We start from the raw sequence: 27848 nt of genomic DNA on the forward strand, positions 1-27848 counted from the left end.
ATAAGGCTGCCTAGGAACACGTTTATGCCCCCTCTTTTAGCCGTCAGGTCTCTGAAGATGAATGAATGGCCTTGTGCAGATTAACACATGAAAGGAAAGCAACAATTTTGAATTAAAAGATCTATAAAGACATTCCCAAGAGGCAGTTTCCCCATCTGTCACAATGCCAAGAGACCATACAATAAGGCAGCAAAATTATTCATAGTTGCCCACAATCAGCCTTCTCTTTTGTCCATAGCTGCATGTTCCTGATAGCACTTTCCTTTTGCCCACCACATCAGCATTGACATTTAGTGGTCCACTCCAGTCTTTCCATCTTCCACCTTCTTCTAGAAAGCCTTGTCACACTGCTATCCATCCAGCAAGTAGACTACCACTTCATAGGTTGACATCATGATAGCCGTGTTTGGAATCTGTCTGATCAGATGTGTAGTTAAACCACGGTAGAGGGATCCATACCCTTCTTCTCGCACAAGCAAAGATAGCGTCTGGAAGAAAGATCTGTACTTTGTTCCCTCTTCTCTTAGTCTTGTTCGTACAACCTCTGTACAAAGAGAAAACACATGGTCTTGTTAACCATTGAATTATCTCTTCCAAAAACTAATTAGTGATTTTACATTAAAACACAACCTTTCCCTCATTCCCAAGCTCTCAATTGCAGAACTCTTTAAAAAAGCAGGAAGACAAACAAGCAGGAAAAGTTAGTGGGACTGAAAACCAAGCTAAACAGCCTGCTTTCCTATAAGGAAGAGAACTTGCTGGCAAGTGATCTGAAATTGCTGAATATATAGAGAGATTTGAAGTGAATACAGCCCTTTCCCTTAAGTATTTTGAGCCATATCCTGAGAAATCCTTTGGAACAATAAAGATTGCCTGAGAAGAGGCCATGATTTAAAAATACTTCAGTTTCTGACTACTACACTCATGGTGGCTCTCTGAATCTGATGTGAAAAGCTTTAGACAACTCATTCAAGCAAGTGAGCCAAAGTACGCTACCAATGTCACTGAGAAAACTCCCTTTGGTCAATGTGATTCAGGCTTTCAGCCATACAAACCCCACTTACCATGGGGATATGCTATAGACGTTGCACATGTTTTGGAAGTGGCAGCTGCCATCATCATTCCAACAAAGTCTGAAGCTTCTTTTGCTGATTCATCCTCATTGTCCATGGCAGAAGCAGTCTTATGCTCAAGTAGTTTTCTCTTAATACTCTCATAAATAACAAAATGAATAACAGTCTCAGATATGCCTGCATAGGAAGCAGACATTCCTCTGTAAAAGCCTTTAACACCATCTGATCGATAAACCTTTCGGACACATTCAAAAGCACTCATTCGCTTTTCTCCACGGTTTCTAGAAAGGAAAGAACAAAATAGAAATAAAGCTGGTGCAGCATGAGACTGGAAAAGAATCAAACAGTTTTGCTTGAGTGACAAGAGAACTTAGGCAACATTTTGCACTGATACTGAAAGGCTCTAATTCAGATAGATTTCAGAACACATACAATCACGGAATGGTGGGGGTTGGATTGGAAGGGAATTCCAGAGATCTAGTCCACTCCTGTTAAAACAGAACTTGAAGTCTCAAAGGCCTTCAGCATTAAACATAGGTAAAGCATTACACTGAATCCAGAGCCAGACTTCCTATGGTACACAGACACATCAAAAAGAATAAGGGACTAAATACTTGAAGGCACTTTCAAACAAACTGTCAGTGTCTCAAAAAATGACCATTTTGTTCTGTATGAGTGGATTTCCCTTAAGTTTTACCTCCCCTAAAGAGCTCTGTAGCACAGTAATTACAGTGGCTAAGAGTCTGAACAGCAGGTCTAACAGCATCATGGCTACTAGCAAACACCTAGCACATCCAACAGGAGCATCCCAACCAACACAGGTAGCTATTACTTTATTCAACTAAGTCACTGCTGATTTTGGGGAAAATGCTCAGTAGACATGACTGTATCAAGTAGTATTTGGTAAGTAAGACCTCATGTCCACTTTTAGCTTGCTGACTGAATTGAGTTGTGCATACAAATCTTCAGCACACTATACACAGCTATGCAAAACCATTACAATGCTGCATAAAATGTGCTTCACTGCACCAGCAAGTGCATGCACTTGAAGCATGTGGATACTGCCAGCAGAGGTCTCCTGAGCAAACAAGTCACAGAATAAAAAGGTAAAGAACTCCCTAAGAAGTTATGGTAACTCATATGGGTCCCATCAAAGCAAGACAGGCAGCAGCAGTAGCTATTGCGTACACTGTATGAGGCACCACTCTGTGGCAGAATTTAAATCTTGGTGGGTTGAACATGCAATGTCAGACAGTACTGAAACAACGGATCAAGTACAATGAAGAGGAAAAGGAGGCATGCACAGCTGCAAATCAGATTAAGTCAGGTGGCAGATGCTGCAGAGAACCAGGCACTGATTTGCTGACAGACAAGTCAATAACTGGTGAGAAGAGCAGCTGGACCTACAACTGCAGTTCCCAGAGCACCTCAGTCCCCATATGTCCCCAGTTCACTTGAACAGGTGCACTGACAGACTGCTCCAGGAGTTTGTTCTTCTGATGTACATTTGATGTACATGAACTCAAAAGCCAAAACAACTTCACTTTGGAAACAAACATGCCTTCTCCATCTCTCCCTGATATCAGAGAATTTTTGATAAGGACTTTCAATAGAAAAAAAAGATCAAGCCAGGACAATTCCACAGGCCAAGTGTTTTTATGTCTCTAATAACTCAATTAAAGGAGTTAAGAATACAGTATGTGCTAGACTAGCCCACATCACTGCAGTATTCTACATGAAGTTAAAAGATTCTTCTTTGGGTCTCCCACATGAAGAGTGTGCTTGATATAATGTACAGAAATAACACGCACAAGAAACCCACGATTTCTACTAATTCCCTGTAACACTATAGGTTAAGCAATTTCATTAATCCATTAAAAAAAAAAGGCACAAAATGCCATCAGGTTGCACATAGTACCAAATAGCCCTTGGTCTTAATATATCCCAGAGCTAATTTTACCATGAGGTTTTTTTATCATATGACTCATGATTATTATGGTCATAGAATCCAGCATTGTGAGGATTGGAAGGGTCCTCTAGAGATCTAGTCTGAGACCCCTCCCAAAGTAGGGTCACCCAGAGCAGGTTGCTCAGGATCACAATGGCCAGGTGGATTTGGAATCTGTCTGGAGAAGATTATACAACCTCTCTGGGTAGCCTGGTCCAGAACTCTAGCACCCTCACAGGAAAGCATTTTTTTCTTATGTTCAGATAAAACCTTCTGGGGGTTTCAGTTTGTGCCTATTGCCCCTTGGGTACCACTGAAAAGAGTCTGGCCCAATCCTCTTGACATCTTCCCTTTAAATATTGATGAGGATTGAGGAGATGCCCTCTCAGCCTGCTCTCCTCCAGGCTCAACAGTCCCAAGTCTCTCAACTCTTCCCCTTCAGAGAGATGCTCCAGTCCCCTATTCTTTGTAACACTTTGTTGGACTCCTCCACTAGTTGAACTGAAGAGCCCAGAACTAGTACACAAGACCTTTTAGCCAGCAATATGCCTGCTAAGAGGAAAAGTGCTAATATGCACTTAAAGCAATTTCAACAGCTCTCCAAAACAGGAATATGGGACTCGCTACAGTATTTAGAATTGCCTGACAGTTTTATATTGTGTGTTAAGCTTTCAGTAAGAACATCCATCAAATGCACAAGACAGTGGCACTTAGATAATTGAAACCCCAGTTTTAAATACATAGGAATATAAAGGTCTGTCTTCCTCCCCCTTTCAAGAAAGTTCTACTCATTACAAGTTCTGTACTATTCTAGAATTGATTACAGAAACTGTTTCATTGCAAACAACTTGCATCAACTACCCCCTACTGGGACAACTCTTGTGTTTTGATCCATGAAAAGTAGCCAAAGCTCATCATATGTAAAACACAAACCCCAGGATGTTTCAAGGTGTATTTCTAAGCTTTTGCTACAACACTTAAATCTTTATTTGAGGAATATTTAGCTTAAGGGCTAAAAAACAGAATGTATTTCCAAAGGAAAATGTAAGCACACAATTGGTAGGCAATTATTAAAATAAGACTGTGAGACTGTTAACTTTATAACTCACTCCAAATTTGCTGGCCAGTCTGCTCCAGTGCCTCAAGCATGTTTCAAAATAGAGATTAAAATAGAGACAAATGATAGTGTAACTTGTAGACAGATCAGCATCAACTCTCCAATTTGAAATGTTGGATATTTAAAGGATCATTCTGTTCTGGGATGCAGAACAAATACAAGGTTTAAGGAAAACCTTCACTGCAGTGAGATTTCCCACTGACACTATACCTTGCATCAAGCTGTAATCGTGTCTTTACCAGCCAAATGGGATTAGTTGTTGTGATGGCAGTAAAACCTAAAACATTTAAAACAGAAAAGTTAGATGTGACAGCATCACAAGAGCAACTGCACCTAAATTTGAAATGCACACAGTAAGGTACAGTTGATGCAAAAACTCAGACTATGCTATTTTTTTAGCAAGTACCTGTTGTAGCCCTTTACTACTACTTTACAAATCTATATAGACAAAAAACATTCAGCTATTTTTTAAATTTTACATAATACTGAGTTTGATTCCTAGCAACAGATTCCCCATATAAAATCAGCCCAATAGCGTACATTTCTCTGCCAATCTAATGACACCAGCCCTGCTTTGACACCACAGAAGAGCAAAGCTAGCTAGCTAATAATAGCCAATTTGGCAAACATCAATACAAATGCACTACAGGTACAGCAATTGGAAACGTTAATAAAACACTGTCTCAATTTAATTTGCTATCTGAAACAATCTAAGTTTAAAAGCATGCAGATGGAATAAAGACTACTTTTGGTGCAGTTAAAAGGCAGATATGACTGCCAGTTAAGAGACCTTTAATACCGAACTACAAAACAACTAAATTTGAGTGCTAATGTTTTATTTAGTATTCAAAGCAGAAAATTGTTGGGTGGCTGAGGAATATTTTTACAAGCATATGAGTGTTTAGATTGTTGAATAGTATGATTTCTAACTTTCCAGACAGCAACTGTTCAGGCTTTGATTTTCAGTCCACTAAAGAAAAAGGAAGGAAAAAATAAAAGAGAAAAGAAAACGAATTAAAAACCAAAATAAAGCAAAGAAGTAAGAATAGCTCTTACTTCTGCATAACTGTGGAGAGAAAAAGAACAGAGTGAAAGGCAGCTCTGAAAAAAGGTAAAAAAAAAAAACCAAAACACATCTAGAGTTGTACTACCACACATGCACCATTAATGAGGTGTCATGTCTGCAGGAGAGAGAAGGGAAGAGCTATAACATGGCCAGGCAAGAGATGATAAATTTAGACACTTGGTTTGTAAGTGACACACATCACTTCTATATCACTAGAGAGACATGCTGCCCTCCTGCAAGGGAACGGATTGGGGTTGTGGGAAAGCAACAAAGAGTTACCTTGTTCAGTGCACATCTAGTGCACAATTCTTATACAGCAAATAGGCTACTGATAAGCTTGTTTATGGAGATCACTAACAGCTCACATACATATGCTTAGCAGAACTGTTGGCATACTTGTTACTTCTATTCAATCACAATCTAGGTTGACATTGCACACAGATGACTGCAATACTCAGAAATGCCAGGGGATCTTAACTGTTATCAGGTTTGTTCTGCTCTTACTCCCTATCTTAAATGAATCATTATGATTTTCATTTAGTTCTAAAATGCAAATTAACAGGTTTAGCAGCTAAAATTTAATTATATTTGTGCCAAAACAGCAAAATCACCTTAGAGATTTCAGTTTAATCTTTAGATTAAGCAGATTTTTAAATTAACTCAAATCTTTTCACTGAAAAACTTCTCCTGGTAGATAAAGGTTTGGCCTTTTTAAAAAACATTATTTTTTTTATATCTGTGTCTAGGTACATATATAGCTGTTCATATAACAGACTGAAATTCTAGTAAGCCAAAAGTGGTTCAAATCTTTATTTCACGTAGGTAAATAATGATGTAAAAAAATATTAATGCATCAGGGAACTATTCTAATAAGGCATGGGATGTTTTCAACATGTACCACATCCACAAGCAAGGTTCCATAGCTCAACTAGCCAGAGCCTTTCTGATTGTTCACTCAATGCCATGAACTCCGCTGGGTCCAACAGCACACTGGGTGGATCTAAACGGAATAGAAACATTGTTCTGGTATTTCTTCTTTCACTTCCTTTGATTTCCAATCACTCTTTCCATACCTATAGCACAGTGAAGGGCACTATGACTGCTAAGGCTTTGCAATGAAGTGGGGAAAAATTTCAGCTTCCCCTACCAACACATTTTCCAGGAAAGACTTCTCTAATACCTGAAGTTAGTTCCCAAGTTTTCCCTACTTCTTAATTCCAAGTGCACAAGACCAAATCATCTTTTGCATTCCTATTTGAGTTTCATGCTGTAACATATAATTAGGGAGTAACAATGTCAAAGCATGATCTGTTAAGCCCTTTCTCCTTCCTATTCAGCCCCTCCCCCCCCAATGGTGTCTATAGATCTTGAATCTGGGACAATAAACACTGAGTTGAGTTCAGAGGTGAGTTCAGAGGCAGTATGAGTAACATGAGTGGCTGTACTCACTCACAGCAGCAGCAGCCACTTCTAGGGAGGCTGGGAAGATTATACTGGAAATGGCCAGTGAAGGGTGCTTGGCAGAGGAAACAATATATTCTGGCCAAGCTTGCACCCCTTGGGTTGCTCTAAACATTAAGCATAGCACCCCAACAGTAGGATCAAGCACTTAACAACATAGCCAATTTATTTCCCTAGAGATGCCATAAACCTAAATTACATGGCAGTGAGCTGAAGATTCAAATCAAAGGGTCTTCAATAATTCAAGTTTCAAGATGAAACTACTGCAGCATAGTTCTTACAAGTAACGTAATAAATAGAGTTAGTGGAAGAAAAACCAAGAGTTGAGGGATGCAGACATCAAGAAAAGCACTCCAAAACTTAAAACCAGACCATTTGGGATTTTTGATAAGAAGCTTTTCCTTTTAAATACAGAAAATGTGTGGCAAAGCTGCTTGTTAATAAACAAAGGGGCTTGCAACAACTTCTACAAAGCACTAGCAATTGTTTGCTTTGTTTTTTAGAGGTCTTAGTAAACTTTAGAATGCTTTAAGTTTATTAATGTGTGGCATCCTGAAGAAAGACTCCAGATTCATTAGAAGTATAGGTCAATTTGGCAGTATCAGAAACTCCTGTACTTTTCTATGGTTTATTGTTGTCTATGAATTGTATCCCAGTTTCAGTCAGAATTACTTCAAATCCCTTTTCTCAGCTCTACCAGCTATGGACAGGTAAGATCCCAGGTATTCCTATTACACATATTTCAAAGGTTAAGGTTTCTTTTTTAATCTATAAGCCAATGTAATTGATACAGACACATGTGAGTATGGAATGCTGAATTAAAAATCCAAAGTAGTAAAATAAAAACAAACCAGAAAAGAAAAGAAAGAGACAGAAAAGAGATTATACATATACTAAAAGAGAAAAAGAAAAGAGGTCTTTGAAATAATGTGACAACACAGAGTACCAGCTGCAACATTTTCAAGGCAGCTCTGGGACACAAAAAAAATAAAACCAACCAAAACCAAAAGGCCTAGTTTAACCCAGTGGGGGCTTTCTATTAGCTAGAGCTGAAGTAGCAGCTATCAGTGAAAGGTTTTTCCCACCTTTCCCTGAACTACCCAGGAATAAGAAAAAAACAAAACCAAGACAACTCTTAACTGAGTTAAAAGGTGATGTCTCTGCACAATGCACATCATCCAAGTTCCATGTAAAGTGTATTCCCCTTATTTTGTTTATTTAATAGATATTTACAAACCCAGTGTGTGGTTCTTACACTAGAGGCTGCAAGAGATGCTCAGTTCAGTACTCACGAGGTTTAAGTTAGTCCATATTTCTGCAGGAAGTGACCTGCGGATGGGGAGCATGAGATGACACGATCTCACTCTTTTCACGGGAGAAATGTACAGTAAATGCCTAAAATAGACACAGGCTTTTCTGTATCATAACAACAAGCAGTGACCTCATCAGACACATTGTGTACAAATCGAATCCCAGTGGAAGGATTTGTGAATTAGTTATTGTGAGATCTAACTGTTTTCAGGTAAAAGTTTAGGAAAAAAAGAAAGAAAAATAATCATAACAGGCCACAAGATATTAAAATAGTTGTGTAAAATGCATTGAGTACTGAAATTTCTGCTCGTTTGCAGCAGTTCGATTTTATACCTCCAAATACTTACCTACATATATATAAAATTTACAATTGAAGCCTTTCTCCTTCCCCACTCCCCTCCAAATACTGAAAAAAGCTAGTCTTGTCTTAGGACTGAAAAAACAAGATAGATGACTTATGAAATCAAACTTTCTAGTACCAATGAATTAAATATGCATTTTTTTGGTATTAAGTAACTGTGTAGATACTAAAAAGTTACAAAAATATAGTATCTCTTTAAGTAATAGTGGTCCCATTTTAAACTTACAAAAATATGGTATCTGTAAGTAAAAGTGGTCCCATTTTTAAAAATAAAAAAATATTTGGTTTGGTTTGCCAGTAGAGTTCTAGAAAGAACAGCAATAATATACAAAGCAAGGCAGTTTTGGAGCAGATTTACTAAATGAGGCTATGAATCATTAATGGCAAATCAGAAAGCCACACAGCAATCAAGTACCTCATTCAGTCCTCTACACTTTTTATTCTGTGGCAAAAGAGTTTAAGTGCAATGTGAAGGCAGAGTTCATGCTGAATCTACGAATTTAGGATAAACTTTGAGATGTACAGAGAAGCTATTTTGACACAAGAAAACACTCATTTCTGCAATGTGCTTCAGACCTAGTCACTGTCCAAGTCTGCAAAAATCCCCATATGATACACCTAGTAGTAAGCAAAAGATTGCCAAGTATTTCATGTTAATACGCAGATATCTTAGGTATGAAGGTGGCATGAATTATATCCTGGAAGCTAGCATACAGCAAGAGAGAAACAATTCTAATTACATAAGGCATCAATTAATACATGGCATAAATCATCCTTCTTGGGATAAAACAATGAGAGTCTTAAAAATGTGTTTGACCTGTAGAAAGAAGAATCAGGCCTAAAACTAAACAAAAAAAGCTTAAAGAGCCATACCACTGTTTTTCCCCTCTAAAAACACCATGTGCATTCAAAAAGTCCTTAGATAACAATGACGTTAGACTAGCCTGAGGTACTTAGGTACAATGACACAATACAATACAAGTAAACAGTATTTAAAGTCAACTCAAGTTCACTACTTGAAGTACTTTCATACAAGACAGTATGTTACAGCCACCTCATGCTCATTAGATATTAGAAGCCTTTACGCAACAAAAAGGTCATATACAAACAAAAAACTCCTCATTTAAAACTGAGTTACTCAATTCCTTACTGAAACCAATGGCAGCTGCAAAAGAAAAAAATCAATACTGATTATTAGAATATTTATCCACCCTGACACCTTTGCAATCTTAAGTCCCAAAACAAATACTGCGGTGATCTTCTGTGTCAGCCCTAAGTCAACCAGTTAAGAGCTCACATTCAACCTTGCCCCTGTTATTTTGTCATTTCCTTCAGTTGATTTGCAACACAGTAATACAAACCTTTCAGGTAAAACTGTTAATGCTGGTTTAAGTGCATTTTCTGAAATATATTAGAGTTACAAAAACAGGGTTAGCACATTCCAAAGAAAGTACTCCTAATCTTAACCACAGTCCTTCCTGACTAAATCAGAACACCACCAGTACTGAATATAAAGAAATTGTTTGTCAAAAAAGCTTCTTTTAGAAGTCTTCCAGAGAATGTCTGTAGCATACAGTGTCAAGTGGTGACCTGCAGAGTGAACCTGCACTGGGCATTCAGCTTCATTTGCTGTATGGTTTAGAAATAAAACTGCAGAACTGGGTAAGTGTGAATAATGACAGGCACAAAAGGTGTTCAATATTAAAACTAGTATAGGAGCATAAAAAAGCAGTTAAAGCTCAAGTGTGTTTACCCCATACTCCTGCATTTCTAAGAGCAACCTTATGAAGGAACAGCAATTTACAGATACAGAACTCCCTGACAAAATAGTCTGTGTCTGCAAGCACTTCATAGAAGTCACTACAGCACATCTCCAAAAAACATTCTTTTTGCTACAGAATGAGGGCAATAGTTGCCAAAGATAAAGGAATACTCTGAACGCTGATTTTCTGCAGCACTGCATGGGTGACAGGTTGTCTTCAGCTGAGGATAGACTTTTCTGTTACCCATACTTCTTCCCTCTTCTTAAAGACTTTTTTCTCCCTGACATGGCTGAAAAGAAATTTCTTTGAGCAATTGATTCTTTAGGATGAACTTTACTTCTACCCCATTCCCTATGCTGCTCACCTTACAACAAAACACATTCCCAGCTGGTAATACATCATTTCAACAAACTTATTTTGCCCCTTTAAGACAAGAATTGCCCTCTTTGCACCTCTACAAAGATGAAAAACTGACCTTTTTTCATGTGCTAGAGGAACATTAATATGTTATTCAAGTATAAAACTCATGTCAGTTATCTTTCCTAGGCCAAAGTAACAATTTCTTTATATCAGACTATTAAAAAATATTACATAGAAAACTGATCCTATTCATTATTCTGACACCACCTTTGGCAGCCCATTCTAGATAGATAGTACTCTCATTATAGAGTGGTTGCACAATGTGACAGGAATTAACGTGACCAGGCTACCACAAAACTGTCAGAACTTGTTGGCCAATGTCTATGGCCCACACAAAAAACATGTCACAAAGATTCTTGTGTAGGAAAGACAAGCAACAACAGGTAAAGTGAGGCCAGCCCAAGGGTTGATAAGCCCAGAGCAAATAACTTTGCTCAGTTGCCTTTAACTCCTCCTGTTAATGTTCTTGAAGCACAGAACATACCAATAAAGCAACAAATTTTGGGAGCTGTTAAATAAACCAAGGCTACACTGCAGATACAAACCACAAATTTATTTAGAGATGAATATATGACAACTATGGAAAGCTGCTCTGTATCACTTTAGAGGTAGAGCAAACCTCACACAGACTGGTATTTGATCAGAGGAGGAAGCATTACATATAATTTATACAAACATCTGCAGGCATATTTCAGAAAGGCAAAACCAAAGCTGTGGTAGTAAAAACACCAGACTAAGAAACATTAAATCAGATTTAAGTGCAAAGAGCAGATTTATAGTCTCCATAATGAAAAGCTACTGGAGTTATTTTCCATTTCACAACTTCACAATTCTAAAATAGGCATACAACTCTTCCTAGAAAAGACTGTTCACACACAGTTAAAGATCTTAAACGCTCAGTGGAAAGTTTCAAACACATTATGCAGACAGTGTCTTTAATGAGAGACCAAAGAAGGTTACTACAAGAAAAGATAATTGAATTTGTTTTTCCTTTCCCTATTTACTGTCACCTCATTTGTAGTCATGGCTGCAGAATGAAGCCAAAAAATTACAGATCCTTACCTGCCACACCAGCTGAAATCATGTGTACCTGGGTTGAATCTGGATTGAAAATATTGTTCAACTTTTCCTTGCAGTTTGAATAAGCAGCAAAATATATTGCTCTGAAATTAGAACAAAATCCAAGTTATGTTATGTTCAACATCAACGCTACTGAAAGTAGTGCAAATAACTTCTAACTCAAGATGATATTCAGTCAAGTCTTACTTCCTCAGTAGAAACCTACTCAAGGAATAACTCTTCCAAAGTAGTGGGACTATTCTAGGAATGGAAAAAAACCATGACAAAAAACCCCCACACATTACAACTTTTTCTTCCCCAGCAACTCCAATTCATTAGTGAGGGGACAGATAATTCGACAGTAGGAAGCGTAGGCAGGGAAGGAAATCACTGCTGAACTCAAACTGAAGTTGTTTAGTATTTCTCTAATAACGGATCAAATTTGTTCTCAAACCTAAACTAATTTGAATAGCATTACCATGTCAAGAGAACTAGCAAATACGTAGCTTTAAAAAAGCCAAACAAGATATTTAATATTCACAATAGTGCTTTAGCAATTGATGTAAATATTCCTTACTATATAAATACTAATAACCACAAGTTATATTTTAAATGCTAGAACAGCTTTGAGGCTGGGATCTGCATTTTGTTTTAGTTGTGATTTAAAGCATACAAATTACTTTTTGCAGTATATTCAGAGAAAATCTGCAAGCTTATACTACATTCAAGTCTGAGCTGGTACCAAAACAAAGACAGCATAAAAGTCAAAATGCCAATGCATTACATAACCATATGTTTTCATTGATTTAAACTAGAACCCCTTACTTTAAGCACACCCAAACCCCACATTTAAGATTGTAACTCATTTTTAAACACAGACAACTCTCCACAAGAGGAAAAAAATGAACATGCCAGTTTTCATGAGCAGAACATTTAACCTCATTAATTGTGCAAACATGTTTTCCTTTGTTACAGAACAGATAAAGTGCTTGCTTCATGGGTACAATTTCCAAAATGGAATCTCAACTCAGTTAAGTATATTGGATGTGTTATGAAACATGCTTCTCTACAGCTTATTTAAACAACAGGCTGCTGTTAAATGCACTTAGCTAATGCTTAATTGAAATGAAGTACTGGGTGAAGACAGAGTTAGCCAGAGGGGAATGAGGATGAGCTTATTTAGATGACCTCACACACTATATCAAGTTGACATTTTTAGTATGAGGGGGAAATAAGCTATGTATTTCACCTGGGGGAAAAGGAATTAAGATACTTAAAATTTATGGAAAAGAAAGTTTTTTTTACAATTGAAGAGTATTTTTCATTGAAGAGAGTCACTTATAAAGTGGAATCCATTGCTGTAGAAAATTACCATTAAAGTAATAGCAGTGTTAAACATTCAGATCAGAGGGACTATCTAATAAAGGAAGAGGCTCTTCAGATTAGGAAATGCTCATATAGGTGTCAAGAACTAAGAAAGCTATTGGATTTACTTCAACATTGTTGTTTGAACAAACCAGTGATCAAAAAATCTCAGGTATTCCTAACCCCTTGAAAAATAATCTGCTAAAATAAAAGTACTCCAACTCCTGAGTTATGCTTTCCCATTGTTCTGTGGATCCTGTGTTTAAAACACCTTATCTGCCAGATCAAACCAATGCTGAATAAAGAGTCTGGTTTAATCAAGTTTTCTAGAAGTGCCCAGAGAGCTCACACCAGAAAAGTTAAAATAATCTCCAACTGGGTGTGGAGGAGATATCTCTTCAGATCCCCCCTACCCCTAATAAAAATAAAACCCAACAAAATAAAAAACCCACAGCAACCACACCCTTAAAAAACAAACAAAAACCCATGGCACTAAGTCAGGCAAAGAGAAAGAATAAAACCTTTGTGGAAGACATTTCCTCTGCATAAAGACTCTTCTTAAAAAGAAGGAAATTAAAATGTGCAAGCATATGACTACAGCATCATCCAGGATCAAGTACTTACATCATTTTTACAGAGCTTTGTTTACATACACTTCCTTAGGTGCTCTCCTATTTTTGGAATGAGATTAAGCTAACACCTGTACCAAAAGATCAATTCAAATTCTGGATTAGACTGCACCTCACTATCATTGCCAACACCAGCTGAGCAGCTGGAGTATTTGTGCTGATGCGGAGCAACTGGCAGTAGCATTAGCACTGCCAATTAGAGCAGAGTTACATCCCTGTCTGATGCACTTTGACACTGACCCCGTACGTTGTGGAGTCCAGCCCAATGCTGGATCTGCTTTCTCTGGCACAGGTGTTAAGTGTCATCCTACCAAGTCTCACCCTCTTTGAGGTTTCAGAACAGGCTGACTGCAGCAGGACAGTAGTCTTTGCTCTACCAGAATCCAGAAACAACCCAGTGTTTCGATGCTATGGACATAATTGCTTTCTGCATATGGATTAACTGAAAGCTAAAATTAAATCTACCTTTGTATTTTCAAAGACAAACTTGCTTATATGTGCAGGTCTTTAAGCATTTTCCTTCTTAGCTGGACAAATGATAATACAACCATAAATGCTATTATAGTGGCATACAGGACAGTAAATGCTGCGGCAGTGAAGGAATGAGGGACTGGAGTCACAGAGTATGTGAGTGGCCCATTTCCTGAGCAACAGTTATCCCAGGAACCAAAGGTTATTTGCCATTAAGTAGGTACAAATGAAGATGAAAAATGCACCAAATAAAACTTAAATCTTTTAAATAATGTACAGAAGCTATTTCACCGAAATTGTTTCATTTACTGTAAAAGTCTGTATTTACCTGGAAGGAGCAACGCCTACTAAATTAGGACCCAGCCCTCTGAAGAGAGAACGAGGACCTTCCTTCTGCAAGATCATCCTAGAAAATCAAATGGCAATACTGTAACATTCAGACCAGAATTTTAGAAAAATGCCCTGACCACCATAACTAAATCATTTTAAGCTTTATTCTGTGAAAGAGTTTCATAACAACTGACAAGGCGTTTTTGACCACAAAGAGTCATTTCCAAGAATCAGCAGGAAATTAAATTCTATTACTGCTTGACCAGTCACAGAAATCCAGGAGCTAAATGCAGAAGTATAGCCTGATGCCAATACTAAGCATGGCAATGTTCCCGTTCCTGTAGATTGTTCAGGAGAGATTTGATTCTATTCAGTACTCCTTTAATCACCATCTATCTCCCAACACTGAGAAGCATTTTTAGGTGACAGGAAAGGGTGATGGGCAAGAGAGCAGGGGAGGAGAGACACAGACTTATGAAGGTTCAGTTACAGGAAGTCATATAGCTTTCAAGAGCAGTTTGGGAGGTGCTTATCATGCACAGCCAATGACATCTTTTCGCAATGCAGTAACTATTCTTTCCAAAGACAGAAGCAACACTTCACATGTGCTAACCTGGTTTGATTCTACTAGACTCCTAAAAGCACACTAGGTTACATGGCATGAGTTAGAGGAAAGCAGCCTTTTAGAACCACAGAATTATTTAAGCTGGAAAAAGCCTTAAGATTATCAAGTCCAACTATTAACCTGACACTACCAACTCACCACTAAACCATGTCACGCAGCACCACATCTACACAGCTTTTTGTGATGGTTTGAAACTGTCTTTTTAATTTTTTCCTTGCAAAGTTCAAAACAGAAAGTGAAAGAGTGTAAATAAGTCACTATTGGGTATAAGAAGGCAAAATACTAATTGTTCTAAACACTTCCATTGGATAGACAGAAATCTTTAAGAACTATTACCCAAAACAAAGTGGGGCACTGCTCATTCTGTGTTCTGCAGTGGGGGCAGTTGCTGGGCTGCCTGGCTGCTGTTTTCTTCTTCTTCTCTTCTGGCTGAAGATAACACACTGACCTTGGCAGCTAAGTTAACAACTTTCTGCTCTAAATAACTCTGCTTTCTGTCCAAGGAGGTCTGGGGGGGAAGCTCCTGGGAGAGAGAGGTCCCTTTGGGAAGGGTCCCCTTTGGGGGGAAGCAAAGGGAGCTTGGTTGTGGCTTTTCTGTTGATTGTATATATTTGTACATGTTGTGAATTTTGTATATTTGTACATATTCATTGCATTTCATCATAGATTGTAGATTCTGCTTTGTAAATACAGCTTTAATTTGCTTCCAGACTGGGCTAGCCTGGTTATTGTTGGTGGGGGGGGGAATTTCAGCTCACACTGTCACATTTTTTATTTTTGGCACCCAACATGGCGTCCCTCTAGGGACGATCACAGAATGGTCCAGGCCAGAAGGGACCTCCAAAGGTCAGCAGTCCGACCTCCATAGTCAGCAGAGCCATCGTCAACTAGATCAGGCTGCCCAGGGCCCTGTCAAGCCTCACCATGACTATCTCCAGGGAAGAAGCCTCAAACATTTCCCTGGGCAACCTGTTCCAGTGTTCCACCGTTCCACCACTCTCAGAGTAAAAAACCACTTGTTTCTAACATCCAGTCTAAATCTGCTTTCCTCTAGCTTGAAGCCATTGCCCCTTGGCCTGTCACTGCAGGCCTTCATAAACAGTCTCTCCATCCCTCATGTAGGACCACTTCCCTCAGTGGCCTGTCTGAGGCCTTTTGGGGAAGAAACCGTCCCTAATATCCAACCTAAACCTCCCATGGCACAACTTGCAGCTATTTCCTCTTGTTCTAACAAATGTAAGTACAAAGTCCCATCTTCCCCATCCCCATAAATTATTTAAATCTGTTAAGTGTTCAGACTGGCACCTATTCTGAGCTTTATTCTTTAAAATATGGTGACTAGCTTGACTACAGCAAATGAAAAGAGAAGCCCCTCCTTAAGGCTGCCAGGGATTCCCCTGTCAGTTCTTAACTGCTGCTTTTGTGCTCCTACCCAAGGACTGCTGCTGGGCTGTGCAACCAATGCTTTTTTCCTTTCCAACTCATTCTAGAAAAGATAAATCCTTATCTCCTCATGCAATAATCTCAAACTGAAGTAAACTATAACTGAAAAAAGCATAACCCATGCAGAGAGTCACAGCCACAGTACATCCCTAACATCTCATGGTACAATCTCTGCTATAAACAGCTCTGCAAAGGCTGCTTGGGTGGCACTGAAGTATCACTTTCCATCTTTCTGGGATTTAGAGATACATAGCAGTGAACTGAGACTGCAAACAAGGCATTACCAGTACTGAAGTGTTTGGAATATCTATCCCATATAACTGTGGGACTTCGAGTTGAAGTCCACTACACAGCAAGGTACACTGACACAGTAAGAGGATATTACATTAATATTCAGCCTTTGTGAAATAAATCTGTCCAACAATGTAGATGTAATCAGATGTGGTACCTTAAAAAGTATGGTAAGACATGGGAGGAGAAACAAGGACTATCTACATCCCATCACTGCAAATTGCTGTAGCAATTCTTTTAGAACCAGATTTGTAAGTTAATTTAACTACTTCACTAGATGCTGCAAACCTGAACTCTGTGCTTCTTGATTTAGAAACACTGGCCAATACACACAAATAATTCTCCTCTGTATTTCTTCTTCAAAGGCACATGCAGGTTAACAACACATTAATTGCTCAATAAAGCAAACTACCCTTGTATAAAGGGCTGGTTTGTTTAGCATTTACTATCAGAACAGGTGAAAGCCATCTGTATCACTAGAAGAGATTGTAAACCTCTTGTGATTTCCAGCAGCTAGTTCACCACAGTTCTGCTGCTAAATCAAACTGATATATTTGTTTCCAGTACATAAAAAAAAGGTGGTTCTGCACAGCTACCTTCACTCTTCAAGACTGCTGCCATGTGTCCAGCAACATCTACACTTCATGCCCATAAGAAGTAGAGATGACTTCACTATGTGGAGAGCTTGTTTCACAGTAGTAGACAGAGTACTGAATACATATTCCAAAGCCCTTTGGAAATGCATATTTATTCAACATGTCTGTCATTTGCAAAGTGTTTGTAACACTTATGGAAGGAGTTACTAAAACAAAAATCTTACATTATTCTAGAGGTCAGCATGGGCACAGCATCACATTACAGCTAAACAGAACACAATTAATATGATCTGTCTACTTAAATCACTACTACAAAATCACTACTGCCAGAACATCATGTGTTATGCATGCACATATATGAAGGCACACAAAGCAGCAGGAACCTCAGGGTCTTAGGAAGAACTTGGGAGTGAAGTGGAGCAGGTGTGTTTCTTCTGGATCTACAGTGCCCCTAGGCTTGACAGAGCAACAAAGGGTTAAATGAAGTTACAGCAGACAGGATTATAATGGTGGTAGTTACTGAAACATCTGCATTCACAAACACCAGCTGGAGGAGTTCCAGAGTCTACACTGAAAATTCAAGAAACTTTTCATATTAAAGAGCATATCCCAGAGACTGCACTGTTTATTGAAAACTGTAAATGGCAACTCCATGGTTGGAAGGGCAGCACAAATGCTCCATATGGTCTCAGCTGACCTGCTTCTGTCACATGGGGTAGCCTGCACTGGGAAGCTGGTCAGATTTCCATTATCAAGACCTCAGGTTTAAAGTCAGCAAGGTTAAGAGAGGCATCTGCAACACAATAGACATCACAGACACTTAAGAATAATGGAATATGCTTTTCTTGCCAAAGTATGCAGTGACTTCTACTAGTTCTTTGAGTTTGATTCCTGACACAAATGCCTTTGAAGTCACCTCTACTGATACTTCAGATGCACAAGTGAATCCACAGCAGTCAGTTAACTGAAATTCTGACATCACTTGCCTGCTTCACTGTTTTTATGATGTATGTAGTGAGCCTTACAGCAATGCACTGAATTTGGTATGAGAAGAGACAACCAAACCCTGACACCCATGAGTCACAACGTATCAAGTAGCAGTGAAGGCATTACAGTGACAGGGATTCAGTTTGATTGCCCCACTAAAGTGCATGTGTCCCTTAACCAAGAATAACTATGTCCTGCACCTACATATTTGTATTGTCACAGTTCACTGACATGTCATTTAAGATTTCTTTGTATTGCCTGTACTTAAAGAACTTGAAATCCAGAAAACATACTTGGTATCTCAGGTGCTTGATACAGTCATGGAAAAAAAAAAAATGAACTTCTAAGCACAGAACAAGAACAGCAGAAGATAGACATTCTCATATCACAGATAAACAACAAGCCAACCAACAAAACAAACAAGATCTATCAATGAAGCCCAGCATGTACTACCTTTATCTCAGTCTGAATTTGCTTCTTCAGACGGGCAAATTACTTTAGGTTTTAGGGATGGGTTTAAGGCTTCTAGCAGAAGAGCGTATGAAACAACTATCTGCTCATACTGCTTTTCAGATGTTTCTAAACAGAAGACAAATTGATAGCCATACTTTCAGAGAAGAAGCCAAAGGGCTAAACTTTCACTGACAGAAGTCTATAAGCTAAGTGTTTTGGATGGCACTCTCCTTGTAACAATCTGAGCCCCTCCTTCCCACATAACTGTTCCCATTAGAGACTTAAACATAAAAGGCTCTGAATTAGAACTTCTATGATAAGAACTATATTCTGTTCAAGGAGCTATTTGGATACAACCTCCATTTAAGCAAATCCTATCCTCTATGCATTTAAGTCCAAATCCTACACTGTGGCTGTCAGGAGGAGCTTTTTACACATCACTTATCACTGATAACTGTGGATGGAAGGCCACTGGTCTGACTTCTCACATTCTTCCTGATGCAAGAAGCAGTAGCAGGTCCTTCCTAGAAGAAAGCTACCCTCATTGCCAAATACTGCAGGTACCTCCCCATAACTGACTAGCTTGAGCACCTCAGTGAAGTGAGCCCTGCCTGTGGCCTGGTCTAGCAGCTTAACCATGCAACTTTCCTGCTGGCTACTGGACCTGAGACCTAAGTGTCTGCATTTTTCATACATATTTGCACAACACAGCTCTCTTCCCTCTCCCAGAGTGCCCCAAAACCCTAGTAACTCACTTCAAACAATGAAGAGGTCCAGGAGAAACTCTGGTTACTCGATTGACACTAGCACCATTCACAGTGCTGAGATGGACTTCAGAGACGTAGAGAGTCACAGAGGAGGACTGCAAACGTGTTTTTACAACTTCCAGTGGACATGTCAGAATTGCACCAACTGTACCTCCACATCTGCAATGAGAAATAGGATCATTATATTCTTACCTGCAAAGAAATAAAAGGTACATTCTCATATAATTAACATCATACTCAAACTGCAGAAGGTGAAGAACAACCAGAACATATGTGACAATGCTGCAGTTACTCACCCTCCAAGGCAACCAAACTGTTAAATCAGTTTAACCCCACAACTTGGAGTGAAAATTTAAACAGACAAAAATAAAGCTTCCCAAAGGAATGAAGGTGCACAGCCTTTAGGACATACTGTTCAATGAGTTCCGGAAAGTAGCTCAGTCACCAAAATGCTTAACTTCTTAGGGTAACATTTAACTTCTGTTTGGTGCACTCTTGACCACAAACAAGATTATTAAAGGTATAAAAGAGTTATGCACTATGCACTCAATGCTACATGAAAGCCTGTGGTGTGGCAATCTGAGCTCTGCCCATTACACCAAGACAGACTAGATACTGCAGAGTAGAACCTAGAAGACAAAAGAGCTTTAAGTAGCTAAGCAGGTGAAGACCATCAGGGTTTGCTTCAGTCAAACCAGTCAGTTTGCTTCAGCCACTCATTCCAGTGAGCAAGCTAAGATGAACCATGCGTGACTTGTGCCAACAGTGGAGTTACTCCTGTTCTGCTAGAGCAGAACACTATCCAGAACATACTGCTTTGCAGCAGCTCTGCTCAGAGCATGCTTCTGATGCTTGTCCATAACCGATTTAGTAACATTTACACTCCTACCTGTTTAACTGCCATCACATACAGCCTCTATGGGGAAAACACAGCAAATCCACAAACTGATTCACAGACAACCTCAAATTCCTTGAGAAAACCATTAACAAAAAGTGCTTTCCTTGAAGCTTTTCTGAGATCAGTCTTCACTTCACCAGATAACTTCCTGAAAACTACAACCAGGCACTCTTCAAAAAACAAAAACCCCACCACATACCGAAACAAGCTCAGATTTAAATTAAGGTGTTAATGCTAATAACTCATTCTGAAATCCACTAACAAAAATACAATCCTTACTAAATTTGGAGGGTTCAGCATTCACTAAAACTACAACAACTTCTCTGAAGCAGTAACTTGAGCTGCTCTTTGATTCTGACAAGGGAATTCCCAGCTATTTTGTTACTATGTGAGAGGCTCAAACCACCCCAAACCTTTTAAAAGCTGTAAGACTTGGTCAACAGTAATTTTTAAATAGCGGCTTCCACAATGAAAAGCAGAGCTCAAAACAAATTAGAAGCAGCAGCTAAGACTCAATATCTCTTTAAACCTTCAGAAGAAGGTAGCTTTCAATGTGTTCACTCCTCTCTTGCTGGGAATGCCAGAAATAATGGCAGTTGTTCACACAGCATGGCATCTTAAACTGATCAGTATCAATTGACCTGATGATACCAAACTGCTGCAAACCAGGATGTTTGATGATGTTCTCTTGATACTCCACTTAAACCTAGGGACCTAGAGATATCATTACTAACCCTGAAGGCATCTTGTCCCAGTCCTAATTCTAACATTAGACTGAAGTCTCTTCTCTTCCAAGTTTTAATTAAGGAAAGAGATCAAGTTTCTTCATCAGGTTCTCACAGAAGGTGGGAAGACAGTCTCTCAGTGCATGCTGTACATGTGCAGTAACAAACTGGCACAGCTTTTAAAGCAGCATGTTTAAAACACCTCTGCACAAGCAATTCACTTGTTTACTCTTCTAACAGTAATCTAAAACCAGACTTTTAAAGAGAGTTGCAGGGAGGGACAGACTAGAGGTGCTAATATTTATTTCTGGAAGCAGCAGGAGCCTGTAACATGTTAAGGGTCATGACAGGAGAACCAGAGGCAGACCAGCCCTCACAACAATCTGACACAAAGCTTTAGAGCTTGAGCATCTTCACAGAAGACAGTAAATTACTGTGTTCCTTGCAGTTCCACAGCAGACTGCTGATAATATGCCTGTCCCACATAGGAAGCTGGATTTCGAGTTCATTTCCTTTCTCGCTACCGCATCTTTGATCTAGTCAAGCCCACCCCCTTCAGACTTTTCTGCATTTGATTTTCAACAGGTTACATGAGGACTTGTTTTGAAGTAAAAATAACAGGAGAACACATGTGGTATGGTTTATATTAATGAGAAACACTATGGAAGGTGGGAGAGAAAGGAGGAAAAAAAACTTGGCCTGCATTCTTCACAGGGGCTTGGTATTTGGAGCCTTCAATGCTACTGGCTTCACAACTACATTGCACTGAAAAAATGTTCCCAAGTTGAAGATTAACAGTGACCTGGAGCTGCCCCCTGCAGCATATCCACATCACCACAAGAGACACTTGACTGCCACAGCACTGCTGTGAGACAGCCACTGGGGACAGGTTACAGATACCCCATTCAGCAGTGGGTTACTAAGGTAGAGGGCAGACATAACAGCTACTCAATGTTTGTTCTTTAAGTCTGCCCACAGCAAGCAGTGTTTGGTGATAACCAGCTGATGTAACAACAGCCAGCACTATTTTTAACTGCACCACAAGGAAGCTGCAGACCAACTGTCTCCCTCTGAGAACCAGGCATGCTTTACCTGCACCACGTTCTTCCATTCACATCAACTCAAATAATCAGTCTTGGCAGTTTGTTTCTGTTTTGTTGGGTCATTTGTTTGGGGCTGTTTTGTTTTTTTCTTTAACAGGAATATTTGGGATGTTTTCCACTAACTGCTGATAGTATGGATTAAAATTCTCCTGTCCCCGCTCTTCAAGATCTCAAATTGCTACTTACAAATGAATAAAGCAGCACTTCTATAGTGCTATGCGGTCCTGTACCACTCAAACAAGTCTTCACCAAATCCCCAATTTCTACAAAAACATAATACTTCACTCTTCCAGACCCCAAAAAGCCTCATGAAATAGAGAAAGCATCAGGAACTGAAGAATTGAAGGAAAAAGTCCCCTAACACCGAGGGCCCAGACCTTGCTCACTCGTTACAAGCACTGATTTTGAACTGAACCATTAAGTCAAAGCATAATCCAGGAACTACACTGATTTATCTGGTTCACTTGAACTTCAAGATAAACACTGCAAGGCTTGACAGAAATCTGTTTGAGAAACTGTCAGTAAACATAGCTTGTAGGTAAAAAGAGACAACTCAGTAACTGTGCACCCTGTACAAATAAGCAACTTCTGCCCCTAGCATCAGTGAGTGTATTTTACTTAGAAACAGATTTACAGCCTTGCTCATTTAACACACTACTAGAAAGAGAGACAGCAACTTCTTTGTGCTCTCAGTCCTGGCAGGCCCTTAACAGCCAGTCACCAGCTCCAGCTTAGTGAAAATGTTCTATAGATTGCCAGCAGACTGTGGCTGCCATTCCTGCTACCATCCCCACTGGCTCAGCTTAAGGGGAGTTCTTTTAGTTTATGGTTTAACACAAATTAGGGAATAGCAGTTTGGAAAAAAACATTGAGTAGTTGGAAAATACTTAGACTACTCCTCAAAAACACAGGTGGGATTTTTGTAAGCTACTTCCACTGGCTCATCTCACCTATTGTAAATCTGACATTTGCCTCTAGTCAATGTTTACTACCAGTCTCACAGCTTCACCAAATGAGTACAAGAAGAACTTGCAAAGCTGACTTACAGAAACACCTGATCATGCAAGGGTGTGAAAAGGCACTTGTAGGCCCCATATAAATTTAATAGGAAGAGCAAACATCAGTAGGTAAATTCACAAATACAAGCATACAGGTATAAAAGGAAGATTAAAATCCCAATACCATCAACACAGTCAAGAGGATTAAATCCATAGCTTAATGTGTGAAATAGACAACCAGTGAAAGAGATATCTGGATGTCATCTGGACTGCAGGAATGTGACAAACTTAAGACAGTAAAACTAAGAACAGTTGTCTCAATTTGACATCTCCTAGACAGAACAACTCAGGAATATGGTCATGTTCTCCCACATTACAGCTTACTCCAGAAAGCAACCATGTAAAAAAAGGCACAAAAACCCCAAACGAACAAAATCACATTTAATTTGATCCCTAAAGTGCATTTAGAAGTCCATCACATCACTTGATTAACAAACTTGGCACTATATGGGCTTTAAACTCTGCTAACAATTTAACACAGAAATAATACTGAAACTTTTTTCCCCAGATAAACCTGTATGATTTGTGAGACATCGCAAGGAAAGCAATATGCCCATGCTTCAAAAACTTAATCCTGTCTGGCATTCAAATCTGAAGTTCTATTTCCAGAGATGGCCACACAAGAAACCCTTCTTTTGTTATGGCAAGTTGAGGGTATTTACTAAGAAACCACTGCCTTTGCCCAAAGCAGTGAAGTATCTCCTGCTGTTACTTTACATCCCTACAAATAAAAGCACAGACAGCTTCAGTATAGATGAGGATCTCAACTTCAGCCATTTCAAGTGCTCTAAAGCAGATTAGTATTATAAGTATCAGTATCAGCTGACCTAGAATTGAAACTCCGCAAGACTGTACTCCTTAATTATGAGGTTTACGCAAATGAAAGATGAGGCTGCATAACGCTAGACTCAGATTCATCTTTCAGTATTTGTAAACAGCCTCAAAGACTCAAAGATAACCCTGACCCTGTTATCTTGGGTCTACATTCATTCATGTTACCAGCTGTTTCTTTCCTGTATGAAAATGAAAGTTCCACGCAAACACTGGCTGTCAAGAAAAATGGCAAGAAAACTGAGCTCAAGACTCCATTCAAAGCAATAAACCCCAAGCCACAGGTAGGCAGAACTCTATCTTTTCACCCATTCCTGCAAATTTAAAAAAAACAAACACCTATCAGCAATTTCATGCTGCTGTCTTACAGCACATGAGCAACTTGCACATCAACAGATACAACTGCAAGTTTCGATATTAAATTTACAGTATCCCTCTTTAGAGAGGATATTTAAGAGCTTTAGAAAGGACAACTTCCAGAAACACCAGGAATTTCTCAGTAATCCTGAATATGTAGAGTTTTCCTGTTACTATACTGCTGAACTTGTGTATTACACACCTTTCTTTCTCTTTAGCACTAATAGGATGACTAAGAGTACTGGCAGCCAGAAACTCTTTAACCTCTTCATTCACCAACTGTGTTTCTTTGCTCAAAGTGTAAGTTAAACTAACATCCTTGAAGCTAAAAATACCAATCAAATATATTTCTAATATTTTTATGCCATTAATATTTCACCTGTGCTGACATACAGAAACCTGCAACTGAAAACAAGAAAACCACAGTGTGAACAAGCATCACTAGGTTCCATTATCCAAAACAAACATTCACCTGTACAGTGTAGCTTCTGTTAGGAACCTGGGTAAATTAATATTTACAACCACATTAGTACTAAGTAAAGCCAGTCAAAAACATCATTCATCTAGAACAGAATGCAAAAAAACACCAGCTTCACAGTTTTCAAACCCTGACAGCAATTGGCATGCACTTTGGTAACCTCATGGAATAAACCCCAACTTATTAGGTGTGTTAAAGAAATGCTGCCTTATTCCCAACAGAAGAATATCTGAACAAAAATAACCTAAGGTTTGGACAGGAAGGTACTATCCTTCTCCTGTGTCTCACAACAGGAAGAGCTCATTCTGAAAGGCAAATGGTGTTATGACATGAATGTGTTTTAGGATAGAGACAAGTCTAAGAGCTTGGCAACCTGGTTATAGGTCAAGTGGATGTTTTCTGAAAGGAATTAAAAGGTCCCTATCATACTACCTGCTACCTTCGCTAAAAAAAAAAGGAGAGGTTTTTTTCACCTTTAATTCCTATATTTTGACACTGTCTGATGTTTCTGAAGAATTCAAATATTTATCTCATATATATTTCCTGAGTCTTAACTATTTCAGTCACTGCAGGGATTTGCTAAGAACTTATCAGAAAGAGTAATTTAAACTGCAGATCAATTTGAGACAGTTCTATAATCAAGACAAATAAACCAAGACCCTCTCCTTGTACTCCCTCGTGCACTACATTAGAATAAGCCATCTTTCTTCAAGAAACACCAAGAGTAAAGAAATATTTAATAAGCAAACCTGAGACTATCCAGTCCAGGACTCAGAAAAACAGCTGTTCCACCTTCTACCCACCCTCCTTTTGCTAAGGAAATAAAGCACAAGCAAGTTCACATGCCCTGATGGAAGTTTCTGTGGTTGAGAATTAGTGTCATAGGCTATAAAAAATTAAGAATAAGTCACAAAAATACCTGAATTTTCATTCAATTGCAAGCAGGTACATCCAAAACATACTGATCTTCCCTACAGAGCAAAGTGCTTTCTACTACTTTGTTGGTTTAGGTAGTCTAATACTTGATTGGAGATTGTAGTGAGGAAGTTGGCTTCTTCTCCCAAGTAAGTAGTGATCAGACAAGAGGAAACAGCCTCAAGCTGCACCTGGGGAAGTTTAGACTGGATATTAGGGATAACTCCTTCTCCTAAAGGGTTGTCAAGCCCTAGAACATGCTGCCACACATAGTGATGGAGTTACCATCCCTGGAGAAGTTTAAAAGCTGTGTAGATGTGACACTGAAGGACAGTTTAATAGTGACCTGACCATTCTGGGTTAATGGTTGGACTCTATATTAAAAGTCTTTTTTCAACCTAAACGATTCTATGAGTCTAATAGCTCAGAAAGCATTTAACTCTTTAACTTTCATACTTCAACTAAAATGCTCATGTAAAGCTTAAATTTCAGTCACAAGACTTGGTAATTTAAGGATAAAGAATGTTCAAGTGATTCTTCTTCTTGGTTTGGAATACAAGCACCTGAGTTTATACTTCCAATGTATTGTCTACAGTGACAACAGCTGCTACTTGTCTAGGAGACAAAAACAGAAGATATGTAAAACATTTACAGTCCAGTTCCTGAAAAAAGAAGAGTTCTCAGCAATACTACAGAGTACCTTAGGGAAAAAAGTTTCACCTGAAGCACCATTTTGTGTCACAATCCAACACTACAGGCAACTAGCTGGTTCCTGCATCCACAAGGGCAAGACACTACTAGCAGCAAATGGAGCTGAGGTAACTTGCAGAAACAGAAGCTGAGAAACAGATCATATTTTGTCATGATGCCCTTGAATAAGTAAATTCAAATGTCACAGAATGAAAACTCCACATAGGATACTGATCCACAGGTGTGCTCCTTGTGATTACTCTTTAGCATAGAGAGCACAATGGCAATTTTGAATATAGCCTAGAAAACTATGCTTAATTTTTTTTTTTTTTTTGGTGACAGCAAAGCTACTGCATGGAACCAATTGCTTACAAATTCTATCAGTTACGGAATGTGTTCTCAAAAGTTAGTAACTTTTTTATCTAAAAAGGAATTCTTTATTTCTCTACCTTGCTTCCTGTAAGTGCGATGTTTTCTCATGCTATGTATTTTTCACTTTTAAATGCAACTGCTGTTATTTTTACATATAGAACTCCTGAGAATATCCTATTTTAAAAGGTCAAAGTAGTACATGGTGGAGGTGGTACCACGTAAATGAAGCAGTACCTTGTTAACATACCGGCTAATGCACAAGCCAATCCAGCAAAACCATTTAGATAAGCTTTCTTCTTTTTCCTTTTTTTCCACTTCAATGATAGTGTTAGACAGTACATTAAAACCATTTCAGAGTACGGGATTCCCTCTTTTTAAACTTACAAGTTAGTATTTCTACCACAAAATACTGCATATACAATTAATACAGTTATGAAACAGAGATGGGATTTTAGAAATTAAAACTACTCGAGTAAAAGCTTGAATTACAACAAAAAAAGCAGTAATTCCTGAGTAGTTTCCTCACCCAGTGGCCAGCACTGCTGAAAGACTCTATTAGACCTGTTGGGAAGGGATAACGATTCAGAGATAGGAGAAAACGGAACGAAGGAGAAAATTATTAGAAATACAAAATTCAATTTTCAATGGCCCTGAAGTACTGGAGTGTGAAAACTTGGTGGTGAAGCAACCTACGCAGCTACAGAAAAATCCCAGGACAGCCCCACCTACATTGCTAAAACAGCAGTGTCATCAGTTAGTTTCACTACAGAAAGCAGGAATTGAAGGCTGAACTCAGTGCAGCAGATAGAGATTATCATGTTGTTTCCACACTCCAGTGAAACATATGGGAAAACAAAGTTCTTCCTTTCTCTTCAAGTTATACTT

General features: G+C 38.8%; 1 protein-coding gene across 1 annotated transcript; it reads right to left on the minus strand.

The window, feature by feature from the left end:
* Nucleotides 1-307: 307 nt before the first annotated feature.
* SLC25A36 (solute carrier family 25 member 36) lies at nucleotides 308-25917 on the minus strand. Its single transcript, XM_054386002.1, has 7 exons — nucleotides 25898-25917; nucleotides 19525-19695; nucleotides 14373-14450; nucleotides 11583-11683; nucleotides 4349-4415; nucleotides 1065-1354; nucleotides 308-544 (listed from the first exon to the last, which is right to left on the minus strand). Exons 1-7 carry the CDS (start codon nucleotides 25915-25917, stop codon nucleotides 351-353), a joined length of 921 nt encoding a protein of 306 aa, XP_054241977.1. The 3' UTR covers nucleotides 308-350.
* Between the last annotated feature and the right edge of the window lie 1931 nt (nucleotides 25918-27848).

This window comes from Indicator indicator, chromosome 13, assembly GCF_027791375.1.
Source record: "Indicator indicator isolate 239-I01 chromosome 13, UM_Iind_1.1, whole genome shotgun sequence".
Taxonomy (NCBI): domain Eukaryota; kingdom Metazoa; phylum Chordata; class Aves; order Piciformes; family Indicatoridae; genus Indicator; species Indicator indicator.

Excerpts from the sequence above, each read along its gene's own strand:
- SLC25A36 (XM_054386002.1), bottom strand. The coding sequence starts at position 25,917 with ATGAAAATTCAGGTATTTTT. Across the intron at positions 11,684-14,372 it reads GTAGGCGTTGCTCCTTCCAG|AGCAATATATTTTGCTGCTT; the intron begins GTAAATACAGAC and ends TTCTAATTTCAG. Across the intron at positions 545-1,064 it reads GTCTATAGCATATCCCCATG|AGGTTGTACGAACAAGACTA; the intron begins GTAAGTGGGGTT and ends CTCTTTGTACAG.